The following is a 25,294-nucleotide window of genomic DNA, read 5'->3' as shown; positions in this document are numbered from 1 at the left end:
CTTTATCAGAGAATTAATAAAGCCTAGATGATGTTAAGTCCTATCAATCCTCGCCCATAAATAGAAGGTGTCTCTTTAGAACAAGTGTGCAAAATTTTTGGAGAACAAGTTCACTTCATCTTTCATTTTCCTTCTGTGTTTTAGGTGAGAGTTTGGAACAGAGTTAAGAGAAATCCACATCCACGATTCCCCTGTCACGCCCTCCCTGTAGGTGTCTTAAACCTCGCTATGCGGCACACGACATGGTGTGAGCAACTCTAATGCCTCAAGATAAGACACTAGGACATTCAACTTAAGTTCTTGAATTATGGCTTTATTGCTTAATTCCTTTGGTTACTAAGCGATAAGAATAACATAATTCAAAGGAAAAAAAGAAAAAACAATTTAACTTTTGTTAAATTTTTAATATGAGATCCAAATACATTTTACACATAAATGCAACTTAATACTTTAGAATTTAATTTCTGGGCCAGTAGCTTTAACAATATACTTTTATTGTCAAAGTGACTCTTTTGAACACAACTTTGTTTAAAAACAAAACCACATACTAATAATTACCGACCAACGTTATAAAAATAAAATAAGAACAACATGTCAACATCCCGACAAACTTCTAAACTTAAGACATATGACATGACGTAGTTTTATCTTGAACTACTAACCACTAAATAAACCAAAGCTTAAACAACAAAACTGGCATAGTAGGTCAGGCTCGAAAATCATTATCCCTTTTTAGAAAGTGGAAAACATTTGGAAATGGTGAGCTAAATAGCCCATAAGTGACAGTTTTGTAAAACATGTTTTTGAAATAGTTAATCTTTAAAGGTTAACTCTTTAAATAATTTATCATACTCAAATTTTCTCTTTTAATTGCTATACCACAAAGAATCACGAGACGAAAATGATAAAGTAGGCATGAAAATCCTATCTCATGATACACTACTTATGAGACGAAAATCTAGGCATCAGTAGTGCTCCATCTCGTTATAGGTACTATAAGATGAAAAATGTATGAGTCCACAGATGCCCTCATCTCTAAACTAGTATCAGTAATGAGAAATTTAGGTATCTACTAAATACCATCATCAAAGGACCTTTGTGCAAGAAAAAATTTCTCTCGAATGGTTGCTATGTATCTCATAATAACTTAGGTATAGACTAAAACATGCTAAAATGTTTTATGTTGTAAAGTCCTAGTCTTAAACTTAATATCATGTTTATAAATCATTCTTGCCTTCAGCAAATCACAAGTTCTAAATAAGCTTTGCTAAATCGTTCAGTAAACTCAAATATGCTTTCACCTTTCTAATACTTAAACACATGCTTTGTAAATCCAAATGTAATAAATCAGTAAAGTTCAACATTTATCTCAAAGCATGCTTTAAACAATAGCTTGTAAAACATATTTAGAAATCAATTTAGAATTTCATTTTTCTACTTGGAAGCTTGAAACCATGCTTAAACAATAACTTTTAAAACAAGGTGTACTCATAAGTGGTAACTAAACCCTTGGCTTGTAAATTTGCCAAATTTCTTCTTTTCTTGAAAATAATGTCATTTAAGCTTGAATTAATTCTTTATCCTTAGAAAATCCAAAATCTTCTAAAAAATAGCAAAAGCACTCGAAATGCCCCAAAAATCCCCAGTTTGGCTTGATAGCGTGTAGAGAACGACAATAGGGGCTTGGCGCGTGCACAGGGCCTAGGTAGGCCTTGCTGCGTGCTAACCTTGCCTGTAGCGTGTCGCATGCCTCACTTGGTCGTGGGGGAGATTCCTGTGAACATGGACGAAATAATATGCGAGCACATTCTTGCATAGGCCAAGCATCCTCATGGCTCAAGACCACTACCTTACTCGATTGAGCAATTATGCTTAGAGGCATGCCCAACATTAGAAAAACTCTCTAAGAGAAAGGTGAAAGATGGACTATGTACTGTTTTAGGCCTTTACCACGTAATAAACCTCAACAAGAATAAGGCTAAAGGCAAACGCCTCAAGACTAAGAAAGAAGAAAAAGTTGACGAGGTTACTGAAGTGGAGTCAGAAGAAAGGGAGAGTGAATCACATACCCCACTAAGCCGTAAGAGGAAAGGAAAGGACGAGGCTTCAGGCTCAAGAAACCAAAAGCTAAGGACTCTAGAGACCCTCTGTCTCTTACGGTCATTATTGTGTTTGATGACCAAATGCCCAAGACTATCATTTCGCCCTCACCCTCCAAAACCATCAAAACAACCACCACTTCACCGCCAAAAGCACCATGCCACCTCCAATAATAAAAATCCCAACTCCTTGGAAATCCAAATCTAAAATGTCAAGCCCTTCTTGCCAAATCCAAACCACTACAACCAATTTCTGCTTGGGGCAAGAGGAAAATCCTTGAAATGTCTTTAAAATACACTATACTTTGAATCTATGAATTATTCTATAATGAGGGGCAGAGTCGAGATTAATATAATTAAATCATCCCCATGACAAGTTGTTCTTTGAACTTCACTATACGAACCACACTGTAATCAGGATCATATCCCTACTTATTCCAGATAATGAGGATGTATTTAACAGTGTTAAATTCCAACACATTGCTTAGGTATTAACGTATAATCTTCCCGTTCAAAATAACCAATATGTTAGATTTACAATAATTGAACGCACAAATACAAAAAAGACAAATACTCTGTAAGGCAATAATGGTTACAAGCTATACATAATGTATATTGACCTAAATGACATGAATTCCTGGTTATGACAACCCGAATGTATCTAATTTGAAAAGAACGATACTTGAATTTAATACACATAACCTACAATAGGATATAATTGCAAATTCAATATACTTAGGTGGCTGTAAAATATATGAAATATACTGTATGTAATGAACTTCACCGATTTTTCCATATACAACCAAGCAAATTCAATAATAACATAGAACACTCTAAAGAATTAACAATTTTAGAACAAAATCCAGTACTTAAAAATGATAACTAGGAACTAAGAGAAATGCTAAAATAGAAACTTAATGTTGTATGGGTTCTTTACAAGACCTACAATTGTGACCTCTTTGACCACACCTACTACAACGAACAATAACTTCTTTCTCTAAAAATGAAGTAAACCACTTTTTTAAGGTCTCCTAGCTGGACGTTTAACCTGGAGTGGAAGGAGTCTATCATGGCCACCTTAGTACATTTTCCTAATTTGGTATACACTATCAATAGGACGTATTCCCTTTTTGTACAAGTTTATCAAATTTGAAACATAGTAGAGCTTATCAGTGTACATATGCAGATGAAGATTCCTTGAAAACAGTGAAATAAACAAATAAGATATTTTTAAAATTTGACTGGAGTACATGTAAATTACAGTGTATTTCTACGTACTGACCAATTGTAATTTTTTCTAAAAAGGAATTACAATGTATTTGTGATTAAGTATACATGGATTGTTTCAGATTAGTGCACCCGAGAATGCTGACAACATGGCATATGAGACCTCCAGAGTACCCTGACCCTAATGGAATTCAATGCAATCTCACGCACTCTCCAAGCCTTGTCATAGCTTACATTCACTCCATGGGATGAATTTTCATATAATTAATAACGTTAGAAGGACGACATGGACCCTTGTCATTCATTTAAAAAAGAAAAAGATTTTATACACATAGAAACAATCCAAGATGTTGCTTGCATGTGAACATTTTTAACGATGTTAATAGCACATTGAGAGGCATCTATGAATTTACGAACTATCCAAATATCACTTTTCTTTTTTAATATAGAAGCACGTAAATACCAAGGACAAGACAAATCCTTACAATGAATATCAAACGAGGTAGATTGGACCTAATAGTAACAAGTTCAAAACTATTGTTCACAACAAGCAAATAACTAGCTTTCTTCAATACTGATTTGCTTTTGAACATTAATATCACTTTAATAGATATTATAGCATACAACGATTTAAAGGCATCAACGTCAATAATCTCCTTATATAATGATGTGAATTTTGAGATCTGAGCACTTCACTGTTCAAATACAATGTACTTCCAACAACACGAGTCAATACAGAGTCAACAACCACAAGTAAATCATTATCAGAAAATTTCGACAAAACTAACATGCCAAGACATATCCTAGATCTCAACAATCTGAATGAGGTTGGAATTGTTGCAGTCATCCCAATAAACGGTCAAACGAGACATGAAAAGATTGAAGACGAAAAAAGTATACCTTGAATACATTCTACAAATCCTTGAAATGAACATGAACATGAAACATATACCTCAACAATATGATAATTGAGATGCCGAGAAAGTTCAATCCATATACCATCCAAAACAGTCGTTACTCGTTGTAAAGTCATAACAAAAACTTGTTTGTTATAATTCTACTATTGTCCTCGAAAATTATGCTAAAGGATGTACTATAAAGATTGTAATTAATCAACAAAATATGTTAAACAAATAAGATAAATTTTACAAATTTTAAAAAACAACATAGAATAATAAAAGTAAATAACATGAATAATGATATTTCAAAATATTATTAAAAAAATATATATATTCGAAATATTTTTTAAAGATAGATATAAATAACATACATTTAAAACAATGAATGTATTTTGCATGTATATTTTAATATATATTTTTTATTAGTATTTTAAAATAGATATAACTACCATCAAAACATACATTCTAAAATAATAAAAAAATAAAAAATAAAAAATATTAATGAACATACTCTAAATATTAAATTTGAACCGAATGTTTTTAATCTAATCTAAAATAGACCCTATATATTATTAATTATAAATTACCAAAATTGTTAATAAATGGTTTATGATGTAACGAGGATTTGGAAGATCTATTTGCCATTATTGTAGGGAAAAGTTGCTACGATCTTATCCAGAAACAAAATCCCAAATTTAATTAGGATTTACTAAATTTGAAGGTTGTTTGTGAAATACATTGACTTTCTCAAATGCGCGATTGTAAAGCCCAAAAATTAAGATAATTTTTAGAGTTAATTATCTTAGTTTTGTTTAATTATGTTTAATTTATTGAATGTTTATTTTGAAAATTATCTGATTTTGTGGACATTGAAATTAATTAGATATTTGTTGGATGAATATTTAATTAATTAGAGGATTTGAATTTGTGGTGTTTATTGATAATTTGAATTAATTCTATGTTATCAGATTTAAGTAAAGTTGTGAAAATTATTTGATTTTATGAAAAATAAAGAAGATTTTGTTGACGATTTGATAATTATATATTATGGGAAATTTTCAAAAATAACAAATTTTACAAAATATTTACCAACCTATAACAAATTCTATCACTGATAGTCATTGATATGCTATAGTGATAGAAGACTATCAGTGATAGAATCCAAAAATTTTCTATAACTTGTAAATATTTTAATTTATTTTGAAATTTTTAAAATATCCCTATATATAATTATTATTGAAAAAAATTATATTTATTAAAATATAATTATTTAAGAAAAACATAATAAGAAAATCATTACATTTTGAAAAAATGTAATTATTTGTAAAAGTATAATTATTTTGGTAAAAGAATAAAGTTGATTGGATTTGATGAGATTTAATAAAGAAATAGAAGAATTGATATTTGGAAATGATAACTATTTTGGAAAATAAAAGTTGATTTGATGGAAAATTTATTCGAGGAAAAAGAAGTTGAATTTTATTTAGTTGAAAAGGTAAAATTAATTATATGATGAAATATAATTATAATTATTTGAAGAAAAAAAAGGATAATCCATAAAGTGAGATGGTTGATTTGAGGAAAGATAATGAGAATATGTATAATTAAAATGTTGCTATATCCTTAATTATTATTCCTCAAATGGCCATCCATTACAATTACCTTATATATATATATATATATATATATATATATATATATATATATATATATATATATATAAGGTAATTGTAATGGATGGCCATTTGAGGAATAATAATTAAGGATATAGCAACATTTTAAAAAAAATGCAAATATAGCAAAACTATTGCTGTATCGCTGATAGACTCGTGTGGTCTATCGGTGATAGATCAATATTTACAACATGGTCTATAAGTGATAGACTTCTATCATTGATATAATTTGACAAATTTTGCTATATTTGCAAATTTTTTAAAATGTTGTTATATACTTAATTATTTTGAATTTAATTGCTAAATTTGCAACTATCCATATGTATTTATGAAAGGAGCCCTTGCAAAAATAGCAAAAAAAAAAATCTGATAATAGAGTTCATGTCACTACCTTCTCTAAATTGCAAAAGTAGCAAATTTAAAAGTCGATAGCCCTATGATTACCATTTGATAGCCCTATGATTACCGTTTGATGACCGTTTGATATCACTAATTTTGTCATAATCACAATATGCAAAAAATAGGTGCTACAAGTTGTTTTTTTATAAATGTTCACTACTACAAATTTGGCCTTCTTCTATATGCAAAGCACGTCCAAAAATGTCTACTTTTGATGATCTTTGCCCATCAAGTAGGCAGACATCAAGAAAACCCCACCATCAAGAATGAAAACTTTGATGCTTTTTGTCCATCAAAGAAACTGAAAAGCCTATAAAAAACCGAATAGTCCATCAAGAAAACCAGTTTACTCACCCACCTTAACTCCAGGCATCTTCATGATCTTGATTCCCTCCTCAACGATTCTTGTACTAAGAATTGTAAGCTTGAAATCCAAATTTATAAACAACTTCTACAAATTTTTAATGCAGGGGTGGGGATTTAAACCCAAAACTTTTTGTCCATAGGTACATACATGTGTTAGTTAAGTTAAGCTCATGTTAGTCAGCTTATAAAACTTCTACAAATTTTAAAAACCCTAAATTACAAACTTTCAATTCAACTCATTAAAGTGAACACAATAATTAATTTCATTTTGATAAAGTCAATTATTTCAATTTAAATATAATTACAACAGTTAACTTTTAAAAAAGTCATACTGTATTATTGATGAATAGAAGTAATAATTGAAAACAAACAGTAAATATTTAAGGATATTATTCATGAATATCGTGTTTTATGAGCTTGTTAATGAGGATCCAAATTTCGCGCTTCGTGAAAAATAGTTTTTTTTTATGGACCTTGCCCATGATCTTTTTTGGTCTTTGTCCATCAAGAAACCCTAGACTCATCAAGAAAATTCTAAACCCATTAAGAAATCCTAAACAAATATATTATTTTTTTTTCAATGATGGCCATCGCAAATCAAGAAAATTCACCTCTTGATGGGTCTCGTCCATCAAGAAAACCTAACTAACTTTATGGGCATTGCTAGTCAACAAGTACATTATCTTTGATATTTGTTGTCCATCGAGATATAGTTTTCTTGAAGTTTGTGGACCATCGACAAAATAAAGAGAACTATGCTCATCAAGAAAATCAATAATCCAGATTTCTTAAAAACATTTTTTCATATTTCTTCAACAAAATAAGAGACATTTCTTAACGTACATGACCATAAAAATGAACATTATATCAAGAAAAATATTTTTCTTGGTGGTCTTTTGCCATGACCATCAAGAAATCAAAATTTACGTGCGTCGAGAAAGACCAAATTTGTAGTAGTGGTTTTTGTCATAATTTGATGCAATTTCCCTTTATGAAAATTAACCTTGTTTTTAGGTTAATTTACATAAATATAACAAAACCAAAAAATATTTAAAGTCGTATAACAAAAAATTAAAGCCCACGGAGGCACCTTCTTTTTTCATAAATTTTCGGTTTACCCTTTGTTGTTTTTTAATATTGCAAGACCATTTTATTCACTTCACTTCTTTTATTTTCTTTGCAATATTTATTCTTCTCCACTTCATATAATTAATTTCTAGGGGTGTTAAAAAAAATCGGTAATTCGACCAACTTGGATTATCCAACGCAAAACATAAGGGCTAGGTTGGGTTAGAAAAGTGAAAAAAAAAAAAAGAGTCGAATCATTGAGTTAGGCATAATGGGTCGGGTTGATCCAACCCGACCTGGTTTATATAACTTTCATACATATATACATACACATGCATACATACATATGTACACATATATAAGGTTAATTTTCATAAATATAATAAAACACTAAAATTATTACGGCCGGTGTAACAAAATAAAAAAGCCCATGAAGCTTGCCATTTTTTAAAAAATATTCAAGGTTTCTCCCTCATTTCCATCGTCTTTCTTCTCTTCTTCTTTTCCAATTTATCTTTTCATTTCCATCATCTTTCTTCTCTTCTTCTTTTGTCATTTTCTTTTTATATTTTTTAAAATAATGATTTTTTTTTCAATCAATCATAAATCTTGTATTATTTTATTCAAGATCGTGTACTAGATAAAAAAATATCTTGAAAAAAATCGTTAGGATATTGGTACATGATTGTTTAGATTTTGAGTTAACTTGTAAGAGAGCCAAAGAATGCTTAGGCATTTTGCGAGCTTCATCTCATTACTTTTCATTTTTCTATTTCATTCTAATGTATGCGTTTATATTGTACAGTGGTCAAAGACCTAAATTCTTTAATACATTTCAAGTTTATTCCTTTTCAATCCATCAAGCCTTTACTATTCATCTGTCAAAGTGTTATAAGTAGTCTAGTATTGTGATAAGTTCTTGTTGAGTTTTACTCCATCGCTTGGTCAGTGTCTATTATCAACTACTCGAGAGAGTAAGTAGCAAGGATATAGCTAACGCTTACAAGAAGGAGTTTGGCGATAAACTCCATCAAACTCCATCTTGGTGATTAAACCTTCATCATTTGTGTTTCGAAAGAAGAACAAGTGTGTTAACTTGGTGCTGAGAGGTTGTCACCCATAAAAGAGAGGTAATATAAGTCTTATAAGTAACAACGTCTAGATAGTCATTGTTTAATTGGGCTTTATCATTTGCATCTTGAAAGGTAAGCATTTGTGGGGTTTAAGGTATTGAGAAGTGTTCGCCTTAATTATAAGCTAGTTAGTTGATCTCTACCGCATTAAGGCCTATTGTGTACCTTGATTGCCTAGAATGTGGAGACCTTCCTCAACACCTTCTTAATGCAAGTTAGTTCATTCTCCATTTCCTCACCATTTTATGTCATCTTTTATAGAATCTCTAGTGTAGATATTAAATTTAGTGCTTAATTAGACATACTTTTACTTTATACTGTATAGTTATTGTATACCACCTGAATGAGAAGTACGCTTTATAATTAAGATTTGATAGAAGTTCTCTATGTTTTACCCTAGACTTTCTAGGAAACCTATCGTTTTCCTTACACTTGGACAAACAATAGTACTACATGTTTATTATTTGAAAATGAGCAATGCAATACAGACACATAAACAAACAAGAAGTCAGTACATAGGTTGTTCCCTTAAGGACTGAATCCAAGACTTAAACAAGGGACCCCACCCTTTTATTGACCCAAGAGGGATTCAATTTATAGGTTGGATCTTAAACCAATTGTTTAACAGTGGATCGGTGAGACTTAAGGAGCAAGATGTAATATCGGAAATAATGAAACTATATTTTGACCCAATCGAGGTTATGAAAACAACTTGTGATGGATTAACTTACTGATCATGGTTATATCATATGGACACAAATATATCTATAGTGAGAAGGATGCAACTACGGGACTTTAGTAGAATTACCCATTAGTTAATGAATGTTAATTAGCTCAATCTAAAAGGGTTTCGCTAGTTAATTTTGGATAGTTAGAGTCTTTAATTAAGTCCATTAGGTTCCTCTGCTAGCTCATATGGAATTAACTTAGAACAACATGTTAGATTAGTTTGAAAAGTTTGAATTAGGTAAGGAGATAGAAACTAACGAATATATGTGATATAGCGGTTGGTTATCTGATATAACTTTATCTTTAAATGTGATTTAAATATTAAAATATGAATGTGGATTCATATTCGAAAGCTCATAATTGATGGAAGTGCTCAAAATTGAAAAAAGTCAAAATGTTGAATTTTTACTTTGAATAGTCAAACTTTGATCGACTTTATATTCAAAAGTGATTTGTATTTTAGAAAAATGAATGTAGATTCATTCTCAAAAAGTCGAAATTAGTAAAAACAGATAAAATGATAAAAATTCAAAGTTTGACTTTGACTTGAATGGTAAATGACCATATTGCCTTTGGACTAAAGTTAGTGGGAGAATCGAACATTTTGTTGGATAATTCCACTAACACTTAGTGGGATAAGTGGCTACATAAGATGTAAACACCTAGCCCACTAAGTCTCACTAATAGTTAGTGGAATGTTAGGTGTTGAGATTTTATGAGCTAATTACATGTAATTAGGTTATAAATAGCCATCATTTCAAAGGAGAGAAAACTTTTTATACTTTTTGTAATTTTTACTTACAAAATAAACCTAAAACCATTCTCTCTTAATTTTCAACCCTAAGTCTCACCTTCCAATTTTCATCTTTCTCTCCAAATTTTCTTCACTTATCAAGTCCCACCACCCAGTTTTAAGTTTGAAGAATAGCGAGTCAACACTAGTGATAGTCCAAAGTTTGTGTTAGTAAAGAGATTACGAGGATCGAAAAGCTTCAAAGGTAAGTTTTTCTTTAACCCTAATTTTGTTTAATTATAGGGTATTTAATTTGTAGCATGTTAATTTCTAAATTGTTTAGATGTAGTTAGAGTAAAATAGATATTGTTTTTCCGCTGCACATGTCTCGTGTTCCATCATAGGTACATTATAATCTTGATCCACTACTACAAAAAAAGGTTTACTTGACCATTTTTACCTGTCAAGTATTTGTTTACTTGACACTTTTCAATGTGTCAAGTAATCCAATGTCAAGAATAAGAGAGTTTTACTTTATATTTTTAAGTGTCAAGTAATCCAGTGTCAAGAATAAGGATTTTTTTTTTTTTTTTTTTTACATTTTTTAAGCGTCAAGTATATAAGATTAATACTTATAGAGGTATAGGGATATAAGTAAATATGTACATAAATATAGGGATTCAATTTTTAAAAAAAAATTGAAAGAGTTATACATTACAGATGCATCCATACGTTCAGGTTCTTTGACGAGAAAGAACTATGGTATCATCGCTTCTTCTTCGCATAGTTTTCTTGACCGCATCATTTCTAAACTCCAGAGATCATTTGCATCATTAGTCTCTTGGTTTATTCAATTTAGTGATTGGACTTAATAGTTTCAATTATGTTTAATGTAATTGCAATACATCATCGAGTTAGATCATTGCGTGTAATGTGCTCACCATAACTCTCAGTAGAGCGTGCTTCATTCAAGGTGATGGGTCATGAAGTATGATCATATCATGTGAGATAAACACAATGTACCTCTTCATCGTGTGATTCTTAAGTTCTCGTTGAGTACAAGTTTTCTACTACCTGTCCAAGTGCAAACAAAACAGTAAATTTACCTGGGTTATCCAGAGTCGAACATAGGGAATTATTTTCGATATTAGTTATAGGTTATACTTTTCATTTAGACAGATTAGAAGGAATTAAAGAATAACAAATGTAAGAGTTAACTAATTACACAACGAAAGTCTGTAAAGCAACATGAAAAGAGATAAAATATCGCATCTAACTTGCACTAGGAAAATAGGGTAGGAGTGTCCACGTGATATCATTATGATGAGTAAAGAGATAACCTTGACGTGATATAACTTGCTAAGACACACTTGTGATTAAGGCATGCTTCTCTTGAATGCATATATGCGACACATGACTAATTTTCAGAGATCTATATGACCAAATATGGCTAGGTGAGTTATGTCTAGAAGAAATAACTTATGCATCTTATAGTATTTTATGATTAAGGACAGTTACTTCTCAGTAACCACTACCCACACTTATTCTCCTTTGATCCAAATGTTTGAAACACTTTCACAGAGAGGCAGAGTTCCTCTTCATGCGTGTTAATTAAGTTTTAGCTACTTTCCCTCTTGGGTAGTTAGCAACTTATGTTGGTCAAGCGTTCCCAAAAGTACAATTAACACGTTAAAGTAATAAGCAACTTTTCTTATCAAGAGCTATTACATACTCAAACAATTGATAACACATTAATTTGAAGAAGAAGAGAGATAATGGATTGAACGACTTTATTTATGTAAAAATATCAAAGAATGTGAGTATGGGTTTATAAAGGATATGTACATATGAGGTATAAAATATAAATGAAAATAACAAAGATGGAAAGAAGAGAAAGGGGATTTCTACTAGTACAAGTTAGGGAATCAATGACAAATAATCGTTTTGTTCATCACGACTGTATACTCTCTAGGTGGCTTACTCAAGCTCTCTCTCTCTCTCTATACAGATTTTCTTCGGCCTATTCGGGTCCTTCTCTCTTGGTGGAGATGAAGTGCTTGTATAAGGTGCTTTTCAACAAGAAACTTATATTCCTCTGAGTGTGTCACTGCTGTCCTCTGGCCCTGTGAGATCACATCATTCCAACAACTACCATTCTTGTCTTCTTGTGAGCTTTCCTTGCTTGATGTTTTGGTCCGTCGTCTAAAGTTGTTAGTCGCCAAGCGAGATCCATCGCATAGCCCTTGTGCTAGGTGTCATGTATGAGATGCTCCTTTCTTCCTTTCTCACTTGTCCCGTGTTTAAACATGATAACAACGTAAAACAGAAATAACATATATATAAGATGTATTTCTAAATACTTATGCGTTTATATCATAAGTCATGCATTTTGATAATCTCCTTATGTGTTTTAAATGCATTATTCTAATAAAAAAGGCTACAATAACAGTCATTCTCTGCATCATGATTGCTCATTGCAATAAGTCTCTACACTTAATCTTTCATGGCAATGCTCAAATGAACTTTCTTGATCCTTATCGTGTAGCTAAATGAAACGTTCTTTTCATTCGCATTGAGCGAGGACACTTCCTTTGGTGACTTCATAGAGGTTCTCAGTTTCATTTGTGACCAATCACATCCATTGAGATTTCTCTTGGTCATCACCCAAAAGATACACTGATCTTGGGGTTGGTTAAGCAATCACAGATTACTTTAGTACTTTGAACCTCTTTGCATGATTTTTGGCTAATCGCGTGATTCACCAAGATCAAATGTTTTGCCTAAAATCAGAGTAAGACACTACTCCAATACTTGAAAAATTAGTTTTCCGACAACGACACCAAAAACTTGATTGTGAGGTTTGAGAACTTAGTAGTTTCACATTTATACAATGCAATTGCAATACGTCACTAAGTAGGTTCATTGCGCGTAAGATGCTCACCATATCTTTTTGTATTGTGTAATTAATTCTATGTGATAAGTCATGAGTCATGATCATGAAATGCGAAATACTCACTATATCCCTCTGCATTGCATAATAGTTAAGTCCTCGTTGAGTACAAGTTTTCCTACTATTTTTCCAAGTGCAAGTGAAATAGTAGGTTTACCTAGATGATCCAGGGTTGAACATAGGGAACTGATTCAAGACATTAGTTATATAAACTACTCATCATTTAGGCAATGTGAAAGAATTAAAGAATAACAAATGCAAGAAGTGTTAAACTAAACTCAATGGCTAAACAAAGCAGCGAGAGTTTGTAAATAGGGGATAAGAAAGCAGTATGGTAATGTGAGCTAACTTGTATCAGAGAAATGAAGGAAGGAATGTCTACGCATTATCATGCGAGTAGACTGTAATGAGATAACTTTGATGCGATGTAACTCACTAAACCATACTTATGATTAGGGTTTGTTTCTCTTGAAGTCATTATATGCCACACATGCTCACTTTCAGAGATGCATATGACTAAGCACGAGTTGGTGAGTTATGTCTAGAAGAGATGAATTATAAATTGTATAGGATTTCACGATTAAGGACTGCAACCTCTCGGTTCTCACTATCCACAATCATTCTCCTTAATTCTGGGATACAAAATTTGGAAATGATCTTGGAGGAAAGATGAAGCTCCTCCCTACACGCGTTAGTTAGGTCCTAGCTACTTTCCCTTTCAGGTAGCTAGTTGATGACTTGCGCTGGTTAGGTGATGAGAATAGCTCGACTAACACGATAAGACTTATAAGCAACACTTATTATCAAGAACTTATTATTTACCTAAGCTATGAATAACACATTGACTGGTGGAAAGTAAAGGAATGTTGGATTGAAGAGGCATAAACATGTAATATATACAAAGAATGTAGGTCATAGGTCAACGTAAATATGCACAATACACATTACAAAGAATACAAAAACGAAAGACATGACAATGGAACAATATTACAAGTTGGGGGACAAAGGGGAATGACCTTCTTCACTCATAGCATGACCCTAGATGAAGAAGAAGAATTAACTCTTTACAATTGTGTTTCATTTGAACTCTTTTTCATGGTTTGTTCGGACCTTATGCTGGCCCATACAGGCCCCATTTGTGGTCTATTTAGAAATGTTGAGAAAGTTAGTATAGAAAAATTGTTACTAATAGAAAAAAAATAATAAATAACTTACAAAACATAAAGAAAAAAAAACCCTCAAATTGATTGAAGAAAGTTGGAATGATTCTGCTAACTTTTATAAATAATTTGAATATTTTACTAATTTTCTAAATTAGTTAGGATTAAGAAAGCTCAACTCATCGATGCATGTTACGGATCGGGGAAGAGGTTCTGATCATCCAATAGCAGGAACCCATGTGGTTCAGTCAACCTATCCTGAAGAAAGCCTATGGTGAAAAGAGATGGTAAGTTGTATTTTTTTTTTAGCAGAATCCTTCAAATCACAAGGTCGTAAGAAAGTTCAATTATATATCTTTTGACCATTTATATTTTTCCTAATAGTCTATTGTATTGTATAGTCTAAGAAGCAAGTTTTGACCCATGAAGAATTGAGAACGAAGTAGGAAAAGAAACGGAGATGAAAACAATTGAGCAATCAAACAGAATCAAACAGCTGTGAGAACACTGAGAAGCGAAGACCAAAACCAACTTTTGAAAGGCCAAATATTAAAATACATCCAATTGAAAATTAATAATAAATAAAAGAAATTGTACTCATTTCCAAATCAAATCAATTTCTCCATAAGTAAAAAAAAATTATTCTCTGTTTGTTAGATGTTGATTTCTCTCAGCCTTTCAATGGTGAACACAAAAAAACTGAGTTCCCTAATTGGACTCATCAAAGACAAAGCCTCTCAAAGCAAAGCCGCCCTTCTGGCAAAGCCAAACATACTGTCCTTTCAACTCGCTCTCCTCCGAGCCACCACTCACGACCTCCACGCGCCACCCAGCGACAAGCACCTCTCTGCCCTTCTCTCTCTTGGCAAAACCTCACGCGCCACCGCCGCTCCTGCCGTTGAAGTCTTAATGGACCGCCTCCAAACCACCCATAACTCCGCCGTCGCTCTCAAGTGCCTTATCGCCGTCCATCACATCTTCAAGGATGGCGACTTTATTCTTCAAGACCAGCTCTCTGTTTTTCCCTTCACCGGTGGTAGAAACTACCTCAAACTCTCTGATTTCCGCGACAGTTCCAATCCCATCTCTTGGGACCTTTCCTCTTGGGTCCGATGGTACGCTCAGTACATCGAAACTGTTTTGTCTATTTCCCGGATTTTGGGGTTTTTTGTGGGTTCTTCAAGGTCCAACGAAGAGAAGGAGAGAAAAACAGAACAGATTTCAGGGATTTTGAACTCCGATTTGCTTAAAGAGACCGAATCTTTGGTGGGTTTAATCGAAGAAATTTCGAAAATGCCTCACTGTTTGCATCTGAATAGAAACAGATTGGTGGATAAGATCTACAGCTTTGTCGGTGATGATTATTTGTCGGCCATGAAGGAAATTTCAATCCGAGTTACCGAGTTTCACCACCGGCTCGGTTGGCTCAGTTTCGCCGAATCGGTCGAGTTGGTTTGCGCGTTGAAACGGCTCGAGGATTGCAAAGAAAAGCAATCCATGGGAATTTTTGCAAAGTACGAAGTTCTGATAGATGGACTTTGGGGTTCCATCCGTTCCATCCAAGAGACCAAGAATTTGACTGGGGAATCGAAGGAACATCGAGAGGGCGGTAAATTGTGCAAGACGAAGAGGAGGGTCAGCGACTCGGGCCGGTTTATGGAGCGGCCTAATGCTAGTTCTTACCGTGACCTTCTTAGATTCGGGTCGGAACGGTTCGTTTTAACCTACGACGGTTTCCAGTAATACCTATACCGGAATCGTAGTTACTACTTGCTACCAAAATATAATTATGGAAAAATGAGGTATGTAGCATCCATTTAAGTTTCATTTTGATATATAGTAACCTTCTGAATTTTAGCCAAATTTATGTATGTCACGTGGACTACCAATTTATCTCTTGGTTGTCCCTGCAGTGTAATTATTTTAATATTTCCTCTCATGAATAATGATAGTGTAATTAATTACTTGGATATATGTGTTCCCATTGTCACTACAATGTAACTAAAATCAATTTATGCAACAATTTTTATAACGTCTTCTATCTAATTGTAAATTTTCCCTAAAATCTTAAGATTTAACGGTTTGTTTGATTATCTAAACAAGTTTAGAACTTAGTTTAAATTTAAAATAATATATTATATTTGATTATCATATTTATTTGTACCCATATTCTAGGGTTGTAATTAATTGGTTTAGATATATATTTCAGCTCAATTTTAACCACAATTAAAATTGTATTTTCAATTGATAAGTTTGTCATAAATGTGGAGAGTTAATATTTTGAAAATTAAAATGAGTTTTAATAAAAGATTTTAGTTTTCGAATTTTGAATTTTTTACTCATAGTCCAACTTTCTTCATTTCCTTTACTCCTTTTATTGAACAATTTCTTGTCATGGATGTTAAATGCTTAAGCGTCTTTTTCAATGGTAGATGGAATGAAAATAACTATTACCATGATTTTCATTTCACTTAATTTTATTCAATGGTAGATTAATAGTCTTCTTTACAGTCATCCTTGAAGCTCTAAATCGATCAATTTTTCTTACATTTGTCATTGTCTTTTTGTCCTTTGTCCCTTTTAGTATACGAAGATCTGCTTCTTGTATTCGTCGTCGTCATCTTCTTGTATTTCATCCCTTTTAATTATAGGAAGAATAAAGTGTTTTTAAATGGATTTAGATATTTTGTTTTTTATCTCAACAAAATAGCTCAAGATGTTTTGTTTCTTTAGATAAAATAGTCCCAAATCTCTATATATATTATTAAAAATAATTAGTAAAATTATATCTAATATAAATTAAATATCTCCCCTTACAAGGATGAAAATGGTGAAGATAGATAATCAAATTTTGTTTAGATAAAATTGTTGAGAAGGAGTTTTGCACCTCTGTAGTTTATCGGATGTTGTATGTTAGAACAGAGAGTTGTGTCTAAATGTTGAAGATAGAATGTTACGGTTTGATATTCAGTAGCTTGAAGATGAAATTTTTGTAATTTTGGTAAAAAATATGCAAGATGAAGGATGGAGTTTTAGTGGCTTTATGTTACGAAGATGGAATGGTGAGTTTTTGATGAACTGTGTATTGAAGATTGAAGATGGAGGGTTTGATGATAGAAAATGGAGGCTTGGAGATTGTATACTTAAAGATGAGCGTCTACGTGGGTTGTTTTTAAAAGAGATAACTATAGGAATAGCAAAATTGGAGATAACATCTGGAAAAATAGCAAAAAGCAGCAGGAATAAGAAAAATAGCAAATTGAAGGTGTGTCCATTTATTTAATTATATTAATTCCAACTCTGCCCTCGTTATAGGATAATTTGTATATTCTAAATATAGTGTATTTTAATGGATCCAACATGAGGTAGAATATTGCTGTAACGACCCAACTCTTTATACTAAGTTGAAGTCGTTACCTTAAAGATAAATAACAATTTGACACTGAAAGATAATACATGAAAACATCATGAAAACATGTTGCGTAGTTAGTTCTACAATTCCAAAGATAATACATCAAAATATTTAAGCTCAAAACACTGAAAACAAACAATGAAAAGTGGAAGCAGAACTATGTCCTCATATGGCATGTCACAGATCCTTCTTGTCGCTCACAAGCTTTCCTCAATCCTTACATTTGCCTGAAATACTAAACATAGAAAATGATGAGTATAAAAATATACTCAGTAAATGACTCACTACTAGTTCTACTAGGTGTTTGTTAACTTTCCATTAAGGTTCCGTAAGGAAGTACTCCAAACTATCGTGCTCCCGAATACACGATATTCAGTGATCTGTAGGGACACATCTGAGCTCTCTGTGAACTCGAGAGTCAGACTGTAAGTGACCCCATCGAATGACTCATAAAAGTTATAAAAGTTATCATGACAAACTGGTGGTCCCATCGAACCACACAGTCATAAAAATGTGGTGATTCTGAGGGACACTCATATGGATACGACCCAAATAGACAAAGTTAACACATCACCACAGTCCATAACATGTAGCATAACATAAACATCATAGCATGACATGAATGTCAATCATAACGTCTTTATCATGTGATTAATATATCATACATCATAACATAGTCATCTCAGTCATAACATATCTCAGTCATAATACATTAGTCATAACATATTGGTCATCTATTGTAGCTATATATCAATCATCCATATCTGTTACATTATGCACTTTAGCTACATCAATGCATAATGAAAAATACATGCAAACTTTTAATTTTATTTTCGAAGTTCTAGTAGTAGAATTTTGTATCTGGGATTAGCTAAAAATATTCATTTGCTAATAGTAAAAATTCTTCAATTAATTCAATCTGAATCATAAAAGAAAAATTCAATATCTTAATTAATAAAATTAACCATTTGATTTCATCCAAAAATTCTCTTAAATTAATTTATTCAAAGTTAAGGTTGAAACCAATTTATTCTTGATGGAAAAAATTTGTCATTTAAATTTTCAAGATTTGTCAAAAGGACTTTCCACAAAGGCATACAACCAAAATGATCCATTCCAAGATGAATAACCTTTTCTTTTTCTGTTTCTTTTATCCATAAGCATTCTAGGGCTATTTATAAACTCAAACAATAATATTTATCATTATAATTTCCTTTTTCTTTTTCTTGTAGGATATATATGGGTAGTTGCAAATTTAGCAATTAAATTCAAAATAATTAAGTATATAGCAACATTTTAAAAAATTTGCAAATATAGCAAAATTTGTCGAATTCTATTAATAATAGAAGTCTATCACTTATAGACCATGTTATAAATATCGATCTATCACCGATAGACCACACGAGTCTATCAGCGATACAAGTCTATCAGCAATAGTTTTGCTATATTTGCAATTTTTTTAAAATGTTGTTATATCCTTAATTATTATTCCTCAAATGGTCATCCATTACGATTACCCTAAAACAAAACACCAAAATATTTACGGTCCGTGTAACAATAAAAAAGTCCATGATATTGTCATAAATTCCAAGTTTTCCCTTGAATATTGTGAACAATTTTTCACTTCTTTTTCTTCGTACTCTTTCTGATTTATTCATTATCTTTTCATATTATTAATTTCTCATATTAATACTTCTTCTTCATTTTACAATATTATGGTTATTTATGTAAATATTTACCAATTTCTTTATTTTCTCTTTCAGAATTTCTTCCTTCTTCATTTCTCATCTTCTTTTTTTCTTTTTCGTACAAGATCTAAATGATATTGGTAAGAGATGCACACGATTGTGTACCATTGTCTAAACGATCAGTTGCTTATCATAGATAGACATAGATAGATCACTGTCACTACAAGATCGTTTATATTTGGTACAAGATTGTTTAGTCTAAGTACAAGGTCGTTAAAACTAGGTGCAAAATCGTTTAGACTGGGTATAAGGGTACAATACTGTTTAGACTTGCTATGAGATCGTTTAGATTAGGTACAAGGGTATATGATCTCGTTTAGGCAAGGTACAAGAATATAAGATCGTTTAGACTTAGTACAAGATTGTTTAGACTTGCTACAATATCATGTAGACTTGTACATGGGTATAAGATTGTTTAGACTTGATACAAATGTACAATGTCATTTGGACTTACTATGAGATCGTTTCGACTGGATAAAAATCAGTTTTTCACACGTGTGTGACTAATTAATCGTGGAGGTATTTTGTTATTTCACGTTGTGGGCTTGTGAACTTTTTCTTTTTCTAAAATTGTTCTATATAACGTGTAAATATTTTTGGGAACTGTATTGCTTAAAAAACCACTAAAAACAATGTATTTTATATTAAACAATGTATGGAAACTTGAGATGAATTACAAGACACCACTACAAATCCAGATGGATCGAGTGCACGTATTTCTTTTTTACATGAAGAGATTCCAATTCCTCCTCCATTGAGAAGTTGGAAGAAAAAATAATGATGATAACAAAAACAAGAGTACAAAGAGGTAAAACAACGAAGTAAATGGGTAAAATATGTCTGCAGCAAGCTATCGATAACGTGGTTCACTAGCGCGATCTTGAACCGATAACTGAAAAACCCATTTAGCCACTGTCTTTCTCTTCGATTCGAGTTGATTTGAAGGAAGAGTTGCTACTGTCGTTACAGAACTAGTATACCAGGGTCACATCTGCGGAGAAGTTACCGTAATTGTGGTGGAGTAGTTGACAACAAAAGCCTTCAATCTCTGCATTGCAAGATCCAAAGTTGGTTCAGACATGTTGGCAAAACAAATGCGAAACCAACCTGGTTCGGAGCAATGGCATGACTGTCCGGGTGACACGTTCAAGCGCACCTCGAATAGAATCTTCCTCCAAAGCTCCATTTCTGACTCAAACGTATTGCCTCCCAACAAATGCCTCATATCCACCCAGCAAAAAAGCCCTGCATTCCCTTTGTGGCACTTAATCCCCGCCTTCTCCAGCCCATTCACCAGCATTGTCTGTCTTTTCTCCAACCTCTTTTGGTTCTTTCTAATGTACTTCCTCCTAAACTTCTTGTCTGACAACATCGCCGACAGAAGGTACTGCGTTTGTGACGAAACCAATCCAAAGCTCGACATCTTTGTCGCTGCAGCCACTACTACTTTGTCATTCGAATATAAGGCTCCGACTCGGAACCCGGGCAGGCCAAGATCTTTGGAGAGGCTGTAAACAATGTGAACTTGATTTTGGATTTGGTGGTTGTGTTTGTATGTTTGGTTAAGGATTTCCATGGCACTGACAAAACCCGAGTTTCGGAAAGCTGTGCCAGAGTAAATCTCGTCGCTGATTAGATGGAGGTTTTTTGATTCGATGAATTGAAGTAGGAGGTTGAGTTCGTGACTACTGATTGTGGTTCCTAATGGGTTCGATGGGTTCGTAACAAGTACGCCTTTGACTTTGAGGTTACAATTTAAGGCGTTTTGGTAGGCTTCTAACAATGCTGATTCTGTTATTTTGAAGCCATTGGAGCTGGAGCAGTGGATGGGTACGATCTCAATTCCAGTTCTCCATTTCAAGTCTCTATCGAATCTGTATATTACATTGAATAAAAGCAAAGACCAAGGTGAGGGACAGTTGCCAAATGCAGATAATATTTGTTTATTTTTCTTTAATAGAAATTATGAAATTGAAACGTACCCTGGATAGTAGGGAGTTGGTAGAAGAAAGGCGTCGCCAGGTTCAGCCAAGCAGAACATAAGAGTCTCGTTAGCTGAGGTGGCACCAGCAGTCAGGACTATGTGGTTGGGATCAAACGCTACTTTGTTCCCTCTAATTTCCGACATGAACTCTGCTAATGCCTGAAACATTATTATTCATTATCGTTAAATTGCATGGTGATCTCCCAAAGACTGATGTCATAAACTTAACTTTACATAATATTATACAAAAACAATTAAAGAAGAATATAAGTAATGTATTATTCTGTACCTTTTTGAATGCAGGCAAGCCATTGTAGTCTTGAAAAAGAGCAAGTTGTCTAAAAATGGACTTTCCATCTCTCTTAAAACCAGCCGAATTTGGGTTCTCCTCCAGCCACTTCTCCACCACATCAAAACATAACTGCATGTCACCATTGCAAATCAAAGTTTCATTCTCTCGTTACCCATAATGAAAAGATAAATATTTATATTTACAATAAAACAAATTATTGATTTCTAATACTCTCACACATATAGATTATTATTACTGACCTGATTTTCTGCCAGACCCATTTGAATAATCCCTTTAGGATTTTGAATCTCATCGTAAGGATTCTTCTCATATTCTTCCCATCCTGAGAAGTAAGACGAATCTTGGCCGTGCAAGTTACACGTGGCTTTTCTAGACAATAACCCCATTTATTTTATTTAATTTCTTTTTATCCAGGGCAAAAAAAAAAGCAGTTTGGATGGAGGGATGGATATATATGTTTTTTAGGAAGGATGGAATTAAGAATGAAAAGGCAAAATTAGCTAACCGTTTTGAAGCAATTACAAAGAAAGATTGGAATAAGCGTTTTGAGTGATCAGAGACCAATTTGAATGTTTACAAACGAGTAATGAGAGGATGTGTACTGCAAACAGGTGCAAAGATATTTATAGACTTTTTGAGAAGGAATGAAACGTGGAAATGTATATACACTAAGTCTCAACACATGTATTACTTTGTTTCTTAAGCCTATCTTAATTAATATAACAATAATATAATCCACCATCCCACTTTCCCTTCCAATAAATAATTAAAACCCCTTCAGACCCTAAAACTAAATTAAAAAATTTACCCAGCTATCATTCAACCGACAACCCCATGGGTTCTATGGTCAATAAAGTAAATGATAATCAGTATATACTTCATCTCAAATTCTCATGTACGTGTCATCACTTGTATAGTCGTTGTATTACAGAAATGTGTATAGTAATACATTATTATATATTGAAGGATTAGAGGTGTGTGTGCGGTGAAATAATAATAAGAAAAAAAAAAGGGAAAGAGTGAAGTAGAGAGGAAAATAGGGAGGACCCGTACCGGCATGAAATCTTAGGCAAAGCTGAAGAAAGAAAAAGAATGGTGGTAGTGGGACAATGTGATGGGAGAATGGGAGGAAGCAGCGTCGCGTTTGATTGTCGGTCATTTCTCACCATTCTAAAACCTCTCCATTACCCATTGTTTCCTACTAAATTTTGCTGCTCTTTTGTTTCTCCAGTGCTCGCGTAAGCATGGTTACCATGTAATTTCTTTTCTTTTCCTTCCCTTTTTTTTTTTGGTAATTTACTTAAAATTAAGAAAAATGGTATAAAATAACTATCACCCTAATTAGGGTCATTTAGCAATAATCTAGGAGTATATTATTGTAATTAGAATATATTGATCCTTTCCTTATAGGTTGCTCAATTTAGTGTATATTTACCATTGTATTACATAAATCCAATAACAAAATAATAATATCCAGCATATTCCTCGTAATATTCATCAATAACAAAAAGAAAAAAACAGTCTATAACACATCTTTTTTGCATATTGTGAATATGACAAGTAAATAATGATATCAAACGGTTATCAGAATGCTATTAGAGAGCTATTAGAGAGTTATCGCTTTTAAATTTGCTACTTTTGCAAATTTAGAAAATGTTACTCAACTTGCTACTTTTGCAAATTGAGAAAATGTTACTCTTCGAGCCTGATTTACAACTTTTAGCTCCACTATTACTCAACTTGGGTTCACTTCCAGCCCTCATGATTCAGCCTTGTTCACCCGCCAGACACTTAATGGTATTGTACTCATTCTTTTATATGTTGATGACATGAGTATTACAGGTGATGACCCTCAAGCTATATCTGAATTGCAATGCTGCCTGGGAAAGCACTTTGAGATGAATGATTTAGGACCTCTCAATTATTTCCTTGGCCTTGAGATCACCTCCGTGTCTGATGGTTATTACTTATCTCAAGCTAAATATGCTTCTGACCTACTCAGTCGATCTGGTATTACTGATTCTACAACATCCTCAACACCTCTGGATCCAAATGTTCGACTTACTCCTTTTGATGGTGTTTCCCTTGACGATCCTACTTTGTACCGGCAACTTGTTGGTAGCTTGATTTACTTAACTATAACTCGCCCTGATATTGCGTTTGCAGTTCACATAGTTAGTCAATTCATGGCCGCTCCTCGTACTATTCACTTCACTGCTGTTCTTCGGATTCTTCGCTACATTAAAGACACTTTGGGTCATGGTCTCCACTTCTCCTCACAGTCTTCTCTGGTTCTCTTTGGATTCTCTGATGCTGATTGGGCAGGAGATCCTACTGATAGAAGATCCACCACTGGCTATTGTTTTTATTTAGGTGATGCTCTTATCTCCTGGCGCAGCAAGAAACAATATGTTGTTTCCCGTTCTAGCACTGAGTTTGAATATCGTGCTCTAGCTGATGCCACTTCAGAATTATTATGGCTTCGTTGGGTACTTACTGATATGGGAGCCCCACATACATCATCTACTACTCTCCATTGTGATAACCGCAGTGCCATTCAGATTGCACACAATGATGTATTTCATGAACGAACAAAGCACATAGAGAACGATTGTCATTTTGTCCGTCATCATCTTCAAAGCAACACTCTCCATCTTCAATCTATCTCTACCATTGATCAACCTGCAGATATCTTCACCAAAGCTCTCCATTCTCCTCGTTTCACTCTATTACTTCACAAACTCAAGGTGGTTTCTACTCTACCAACTTGAGTTTGAGGGAGGGTATCACCGTAATTAGGGCCATTTAGCAATAATCTAGGAGTATATTATTGTAATTAGAATATATTGATCCTTTCCTTATAGGTTGCTCAATTTAGTGTATATTTACCATTGTATTACATAAATCCAATAACAAAATAATAATATCCAGCATATTCCTCGTAATATTCATCAATAACAAAAAGAAAAAAACAGTCTATAACACATCTTTTTTGCATATTGTGAATATGACAAGTAAATAATGATATCAAACGGTTATCAGAATGCTATTAGAGAGTTATCGCTTTTAAATTTGCTACTTTTGCAAATTTAGAAAATGTTGTGACATAAACTCTATTATCATAAACTTTTTTGCTATTTTTGCAAAAGCTCCTAAATGATTGTGTATAATTTCCTACACGATTGCGTATCATGATTGTTTAGAAAAAAAATTACACACGCTGAAAGAATAAGAACCAAATAAGAACCCTAGCAGCGGAATATTTAACTTAACCTAAACTCAAATTAATTAGGAATCTAAAAATATCATTAGAGTGGCAAAAAAAATACATAAACTTAAATTACTGTAAGACTAAGCACCCTTCTAAAAGAATTACAGAGAAGAAATAAAGAACTTGTGTT

The 25,294-nt window shown here is 32.9% G+C and overlaps 3 protein-coding genes across 3 annotated transcripts; 2 read left to right on the top strand and 1 right to left on the bottom strand.

The window, feature by feature from the left end:
* The first annotated feature begins 14,856 nt into the window (after positions 1–14,856).
* On the top strand, positions 14,857–16,475 carry LOC101205083 (putative clathrin assembly protein At4g40080). The gene has a single exon (XM_004137237.3). The coding sequence runs from the start codon at positions 15,094–15,096 to the stop codon at positions 16,177–16,179; it is 1,086 nt and encodes a 361-aa protein (XP_004137285.1). The 5' UTR covers positions 14,857–15,093; the 3' UTR covers positions 16,180–16,475.
* A 3,729-nt stretch (positions 16,476–20,204) lies between these two features.
* Positions 20,205–23,129, bottom strand: LOC101205326 (1-aminocyclopropane-1-carboxylate synthase 3). The gene is made up of 4 exons (XM_004137238.3): positions 22,133–23,129; positions 21,870–22,001; positions 21,579–21,739; positions 20,205–21,470 (listed from the first exon to the last, which is right to left on the bottom strand). The coding sequence occupies exons 1-4, from the start codon at positions 22,277–22,279 to the stop codon at positions 20,582–20,584; spliced, it is 1,329 nt and encodes a 442-aa protein (XP_004137286.1). The 5' UTR covers positions 22,280–23,129; the 3' UTR covers positions 20,205–20,581.
* A 593-nt stretch (positions 23,130–23,722) lies between these two features.
* Positions 23,723–24,664, top strand: LOC116403334 (uncharacterized mitochondrial protein AtMg00810-like). The gene has a single exon (XM_031884123.1). The coding sequence runs from the start codon at positions 23,723–23,725 to the stop codon at positions 24,662–24,664; it is 942 nt and encodes a 313-aa protein (XP_031739983.1).
* The last annotated feature ends 630 nt before the right edge of the window (positions 24,665–25,294 follow it).

Source organism: Cucumis sativus, chromosome 4, assembly GCF_000004075.3.
Source record: "Cucumis sativus cultivar 9930 chromosome 4, Cucumber_9930_V3, whole genome shotgun sequence".
NCBI classification, from domain to species: Eukaryota; Viridiplantae; Streptophyta; class Magnoliopsida; order Cucurbitales; family Cucurbitaceae; genus Cucumis; species Cucumis sativus.
Note: the sequence above shows the minus strand (reverse complement) of the source record. Positions and strands in the feature narration are given on the sequence as shown.